Consider the following 7,452-nt stretch of genomic DNA (forward strand, 5'->3'; position numbering starts at 1 on the left):
AGGTCTATAGTTGCACTATCCCAAATAGTCTGTAATCATTTGATAATTATGGGCCATTTTTACAATAGATTCTATACTAGGCCTACAAATGTGCCAACATTGTATTAGATATTTGCTGTATAGTCATTTTCCTACTATAAAACCTATACAAAAAAACAGATATAGTTCTATAATGTTTGTACGCAGTTTGAATAAATGACACATAGTCCTTACTCTTTAAAAGCGACAACTCCATAACATGGTAACTCATTAGAGGTTCATTTAAAACACAGACATCCTATTTATATAATCTGTCCCATAAAACGTTCACAGACTTGCATTTTGAGTGGTATGAACTACTTTAAAAAACATATCATGAAACACGTGAACACTGCAGCACACTGATCTTTAAAATAGATTTTATTTAGCATTTTGTAATTCAACAATTTACGATATACAGCTGACAGGACTAAGACATTTCAATGGATTTTGGCCCTAAAGGTTGAAGAACAGACATCGTTAGATTGACAGATATATATGATAGAGGATACCACTGTTCTCTATTCTCACTTTTTCTCTCCACTCCTCCCATGAAACAATGTACATTGGCATAGCAACAACACAGCATTTGTTCACTGACACCAGCACAGTTTATTTCAAACAGAACACTGAAAGTAAGACATTATTTACCCAACTGGGTTTCTTTTTTTCAAACGATTATTCTAATTATGTTTTTTTTCCTGTTGCTTAGACGAAAAACGAATGACTTCTTTAAAGTGCTGAAACATAATGGTATGTTTATGTGAGCAGTAGTAAGAAATTCAAGAGGTAATGTTCAGTAATTTACAGAGAACCACAGAAACAAGGTGAAGTCACAGTTCTTTAGTACAGTAGAACACTTGTGCAGTGAATTTGTGTATACAAATGGTCAAATGCTTCACGTAGTTCTTCAACATCAGTGTAAGATGACAATAGGCAATAGCATATTAGTATCTGAAGACATGGATCAGTTATGAACTATTTTCAATTGTGTTGATCTCTTTTTTTAAGTGTCCTGTAGGACGTAGTTGGTCCTTCTCTTTTAGTAGCCAGATAACTGAAGGTTTACTTTACCAACAAGAGAAATAAGTCAAAATATAATAGTCACTATACCCTTGTCTGATGGCACACAATTGTCTAAAATGTCCACATAAAACAAAATGATGTCCTGATATTATAATTCAGAGCTGCACAAGAATGAAAATGTGAGTTAATGGGTCCTGATGCTAAGTCAATGTTAGAGGCTGAGTAATTTTGGTGTTTTGATTTTGCTAATATTTAAAAATATTGTAACAGCTAGACAAAAAAAAGTTCAGTTAAGGGCCACTGAATATTAAACAGTAATGTACGACTGTTGGCACTGCACTGTGTACAATGTAGTTCCTGTGATATTGTTCTTTTAAAAAAAGCATCGGCATGTAGCTGCAGCCGCCATCTACACCAGAGCTCACCTTAAAAACGAACCATTCTTTCGTAGTTCAAGTTTCGATCCAAAGATTTAGTTTGGAAATGCTTTTTTAATATTAGCTGGCTTACTTTAACATTTCAATGAATACTTCAAAAACAACAAAAAAGTAATGACATTTAACATTGGATAAACAATTATTAAAATCTGAAGATACAATGTATAGTTTTCTTTCTCTTCTTTTAGTACAACAATTATTTTTCTTAAAAGATAGACTATATAATTAGCAGAATAAGACTTGGCTAGTTCTGATGGGTTAGAGGTACATCGACATCAACACTTACACTACTCCTGCTCTACATGCAGGCTCAGCAGTACGAGCAGATCCACTACACAGAGTACACAATACACCTGACTTCTTCTACGTTACACTACAAGAAAAATTACAAATCATAAAACAAAATTAAACATTACCCGCCCTCCCCGAACCCGCAAAAACAAACTTACCCCCCCTCGAAATAAAAGCAAAGATGAACACACACATACACAGTCCGATTATATATTTTTTACATTACTGTACAAAGGGAGGAAGAGTTGTGGGGGGCAGCGGAGTAATGGTAAGGGGTATGTAGAGCGATAGCATGGAAACTATGGTGGCTAAGCCTCACCTACTACAGCATGAACACTAGACAGGCAACCGTAAAAACAGGAAATGGTCTGCAAGCTGTCCCAATATGCACTGAGAATAATAACTTCGTATTGACCTTTTCAGCAAACAAAACCTCATCTAGAAAGTCCAGCACTCCTAAGATTGGAATTTTGACTTGGAGTAAGCAATATGTTTAAATTAGTAGGTGTTGAATGTATTGTTTGATAGAGCACCAGAATGTAAAAAAAGACAACTAATTACCAACCAAGGATACAATTCTCCATATATGGAAACAGCCATTGATTGCACTGTATGTTTCTCTTAACAAACCTGTTAAAAACTTGTGTAGAAATGTGTGCTTTTTCAGAAGCTCACTGTGCTTATCATGATTTATTTGAACTACTGTGCTTAGCATTGACCACCCTTCATCGCGTCCTTAATATGTAATACTTTCTGGTGTTGATTTTTAGTTCACAGTTCCACCTCTGTTGTGCGTACTACCCTGAGTGTCAGCATCACCCCATCTTGTGGATCACAGCAGGAAGTGCACTGTCATGTAATCAAAACTTCTAAGTAAATCATTGTGGGGAATAGTGGTCAAAGAAAACAAAGAATGTGCGGATATAATCTGAAGTTGTGCAACATTATTTCTGAAAATTGTTGAAATTACTAATAAGCATCAACATACAGAAATTATTCATGGCAAATATGCTTTTGTGCTTTCCTTCTTAGAATTGGAAATTAAATGAATACCTCTCTGAAATACGAAGTTGGCGCTAACATCTGCTCAGCTTGGCATAAATTCTTTAAAGTCGTTATGCTAAGCTAAGCTAGCCAGGTGCTGTCTGAAGCTTCATCTGTACTATAGACACATGCAAGTAGTATCTCAATCTTCTCATCTAACTCTCAGCAATACATTTAAAAATAGTATTATACTCCTTTAAGTCTCTCTACCCATAAATATGTTGTTTACAACATACAATTTGTGTTTTATGACACACATGCGAATACTGTTATTGTAGCCCCGTAGTTCTCCAGACGTGAAGGAACATTACAGCCAGACCTGATGCAATCCAAAACAATCCTCCCTGCCTGGAAAGCTAAAAGACAAAGGAATGTATGATCTTCACACAGCTGTCTAGATGACAAAAAGCACAACTCACGTATTTGTTCTGTATTTAGACTGCCAGAAACCTCTACGACCACACTACTACAAAACCAATCCAATTGTGCATGCTATAGAGACCCCCCTCTCTGTCCCTCCACAACAAAACCACAATTAATCAAGTCACAGACGAGGAATGGTAAACACTGTTAATTATGATTCTGTAGTTTTACATGTTTTTTGTACAAAATAAACATATGCTGTCTTTATAATTATTTACTAAGTTACTTTACAATAATGAGAGGTAAAAAGGAGATGTTTACTGAGAGAACGATACTATACAGCTACATTTAAATCTACATCATTCATTTAAGATTTTTTATTCTGTATTCTTCTGGAAAAAGCTACATCTCTCTCCGTCTTTTGTCTCTCAACCAGTCACAGCTTGATTCAGAGATTTAAAAGAAATACCTGTAAATACATTAAAGGTTCCACTGACTGTAATAGACTGACACCATACCAGCATTTCTGCGATATGCAGTATATATATAATGTTGCCAAAAACATGTGCAGGTAACTCAGGTAATGTTTTTGGTAACATGCCTTAATGGGACAGATTGTTATGACCTATGGGAGAGACAGACTACGACACACCTAGCTCGGTCCTCTAGCCCGGTACCTCCTTCACATTCCCAAGATGCATTTCACTCAAAAATAATGCCTGGAAGACCTAAGGAGAGATGGCTCTCCTATGAACAGATTTCCATCTGTATGTTTCATGTGTATGTATAGGTGATTTTAGACAGCGGGGACAAGTTAAGTGGTTTCGGTCCGCATATATTTAACAGGCCACCTTAGTGGTGTCAAGCGTTCCACAGGCAAGGAACAACAAGAAACCAAAACGTTTGTGTGTGTGTGTGAATGCAGAGGCAGAGAATACAGCACTGTTAACTGATATTCCTCTGCTGAGTTTACAAAGTTTAAGCAGCTTTAGTGGAAAAAGAAGTTACAAATGGAGGACATTTCCACAGAAATTCAGTGTAAGTCGCCATCTCAGGTGTTAAATATGTGTGCTCTGTAAGAACTTTTTGAAGAAGCAGCAGCATAAAATAACATGTTTAGTCTTAAGCTGAGATCAACTATGGTTGAGGTCAGTGTGTGCTGTAAAATGTACAATAGTGTGAATGTACTGGTATGAACGAATGTATGCACGTCTTTTCCTGACCGATGCCCATCTTGCCGCATTATCAAACTGCAAATGGCCAGTTCAGGCACGGTTCACCCTGCTTCTCTTTATTACAGCACTACTGTGTATCACATTTCAAGTCTCCAGCTGTCAAAACACTGCTGCTAGAAAGTCACCAGTTCCTAAACAGACAAGGCTAACAGAATAAAGGAGAACAGTGTGTGTCTCTATGTTGCTGCATGCACAAAGCCAACAGCGTCACAATTGTACTGTACCTCTAACTGCATATGAAGATGTACACGTTTTACAAAAAAAGTGAAAGGAAAAACAAACTGCATTATTAAATTATGCGTAACAAATTAACAACCCACCCACGCACCCAATTTTTTTCCTTTCGTCTTTTTTGTTCTTCTTCGTTTTTTCTAGAGACAACACACAGATGGATAGAAGAGGTTAGGATAGATATAATAAGCCCTTACAATATGTAAAGGTCTCCAGCGAATGGGATCTCCCCCACAGAGGACTGTGGGAAAGTGGGGTGAGGATGGAGGAGAAGGAAGAGATGGTGGAGCACTGGGGGGTCGCTGCCCTGGATAGCACTGGCAGAACGGGGGCCGTCTATGCGCTGGGGTTGGGGCTGTTGTGTGTTGTGTTGGTGGAGCCGTTGCTTCCCTGGATGGTGAGGCTGATATCATCCTTCCTCTCCGTCTCCTCCTCCTTCGCCTCTTCCTTCGGCTCCTCATTCAACTCCTCCTTATCCTTGAGGGGGCGAGTCTCCACAGTTTCTTCGGAGGCCAGAGGGGCGTAGCGGCCTGTCCGGTGCTCCCTCAGTGCAGGGCCCCACTTTGGATGTGGCCGGCAAGAGAACTTCAACCGCTGAGATAGAAAGACAAAGGAGTTACACATCAATCAGAGCAATTTATAACAAGGGGAAAATGTAAGAGCGAGTCAAAAAAATATCAAAAAGCTGTTTGTTGGGCTCTTAATCCAAGATTAATCAATTCAATTAAGGACTGAGCTGGAATTTCAATAACAAGTCATTTTCATGAGAGCATAAGGTTTTTTTTACAATTAAGGTCCCATTTATAATATGCTTCGAGGGGTGCTGTCCGGTTTGGTTGTTGTTTCCATTTTGGTCCTAAAACCATTTCATTGGATAATAATCATTTAAATGTATGTAATGTAAAGGTACAAGCAGGATTATTGGGTAACATCCTGTACCTCTCTGAAGGTGGCTCCTGGGGACCTTGAGATCTTGTAGAGGGCATAAATGGGTATGCAAAGCACCGAGGACATGGCCATGCAGAAGCCGATATACAGAGACCAGGTGGGAAACACGTAATCATTGTAGGTGATGGGCTTGTACTGGATCACTGTGAAGATCAGGATGCACTGCAGGGACAGAACAGAGACAACATGAGAAACCATTTACAGCAGGTGTCTGTATAACTAATGGAAATGATCTTAAACAGACAGTATAAAACAAAAATCTATCTGTAACTCACAAAAAATAACAAATGGGTAAAGTAATAAAAAAATATGGTAAATCAGTAAGCGTTTCCCATCCAAGTTACACTAATGGAGGTAAAAGTTCAGTACAAGTTAAATCATTATATAATGGGGTGAAGGAAAATACTGGATTATATTATGTTGGATGTTATAGTAAATGTGATACAATTGAATGAACATCCCACTGTTCCGATTCATTAAAATCATTTTTATTTTTTTGAATTTTACACACTTGGTGGTTCGTTCTTAATACCTAGACAGTTTCCCATTGAAACAGAGTATATGACTTTGCCAACAGTTTACAAATATATTAAACTGTAACCACTGTATCATGTTACGTATTGTATCACCAGATTTTTGCCCCGCTGTAAACAGCAGCACAGCAGCAATGTGTCTTTATTCAAAAGTTGCAGATAATTATAGTATAACTCATGACTGTTCCCAACAGCATCGAGTTTACTCTCTTTTCTAGCAGAGGCCCTGCAGAGCGAAGCATTAATCTGTGTAGTGAATTGAAAGAGAGAACAAAAGTGGCTGAAATACGACCAGTAATCCAAAACAATGCATTTCTTGGTTAGCCCAGAAGCTTAGTGCGCTAATACGTCTGCTTGGGAAATACCATTGATAGCAGCTCCATGTGTCTATTTCCCAGTCAGAAAGATTTACTTTTAGAAGTTTTATGTCAAACCAAACAGCCAAAGCCAAACAGATTAGTGTTGACAGCTGCTCTAAATGTAGGCCAGGGCCCGTATTCACAAAGCATTTTATCTTACCGCTAGGAGTGCTCCTAACTCGCGCTAAAACATTTTACGTAGGAGTTTTTTCTTAAAAGTTATTCACAAAGCCGCTGAGACCTACTCATACTAAGGATAAATCACTAAGAGTGAACTAAGAGTGACGCGCCGTTGCTATGGATGACGTCGATTCTCGTGCATGAGTTTAGAAGCGGTCAGTACGGTGATTGGTTGTTCAGAGTAGGCGGTCTCGGTGAAACTCATCCGCAACATCCCACAAACGAGCCCACTAAATCACCGAAAAACAAGGAAATAGCCTAGGCTAGAAATGTATTCCTATCAAATAGTTATGGACAGTGCAGTTAGCAGAATACACACATGATGACAAGTTTGTGCAGACCACGATAATGACGTTGTATATGCACGTTAAAGAGAGAGAGCAAACAATAAAAATACGTAAATTGCATTAAATCGAGGAGGCAATTAAAAGCACCCTGCAAACTATTATCCACTGAGCATATTTCCAGCACTTAAACACTTTCAATAACAGCCCATACCGCCGTTCAAGTCCCCCTATCATGATGAATGAAAACAATCTGCGTGAGCGTTGGTAGTCAGTTCGACAGTATTTGGTTTTGGTAAGTTGCGCGAGAGATCTGGTGATATATGGTTGCAAATAGGCCAAAGGGAACCTGTTAGTTTGTTTGATGTGTCCTTAAGTTTCGGGTTGAATGTACCGTTACGTCCATTACGGGCACACCAGCCACCGAAACTGGCCCTGCGTGTATTTTTATTTTAACGCGGTCAGTTTTCTAACATCCTGCACAAGCAGTATCTTTCTTTCAT

At 38.5% G+C, this 7,452-nt stretch overlaps 1 protein-coding gene across 1 annotated transcript; it reads right to left on the reverse strand.

Moving 5' to 3' along the window:
• Nucleotides 1-381: 381 nt before the first annotated feature.
• Nucleotides 382-5,817, reverse strand: LOC104962488 (sodium- and chloride-dependent glycine transporter 1-like). The gene is made up of 2 exons (XM_010790920.1): nt 5,585-5,817; nt 382-5,239 (listed from the first exon to the last, which is right to left on the reverse strand). The coding sequence occupies exons 1-2, from the start codon at nt 5,789-5,791 to the stop codon at nt 4,982-4,984; spliced, it is 465 nt and encodes a 154-aa protein (XP_010789222.1). The 5' UTR covers nt 5,792-5,817; the 3' UTR covers nt 382-4,981.
• Nucleotides 5,818-7,452: the final 1,635 nt, after the last annotated feature.

Source organism: Notothenia coriiceps, unplaced genomic scaffold (assembly GCF_000735185.1).
Source record: "Notothenia coriiceps isolate Sejong01 unplaced genomic scaffold, NC01 NC01_scaffold00034923, whole genome shotgun sequence".
Lineage (NCBI taxonomy): Eukaryota > Metazoa > Chordata > Actinopteri > Perciformes > Nototheniidae > Notothenia > Notothenia coriiceps.

Bases quoted from the DNA above. Each gene is read 5' to 3' on its own strand.
- LOC104962488 (XM_010790920.1), bottom strand. From the start codon at position 5,791: ATGGTTTCTCATGTTGTCTCTGTTCTGTCCCTGCAGTGCATCCTGATC. The intron at 5,240-5,584 runs GTACAGGATGTT...TTTCTATCTCAG, and splicing joins CAGGAGCCACCTTCAGAGAG to CGGTTGAAGTTCTCTTGCCG.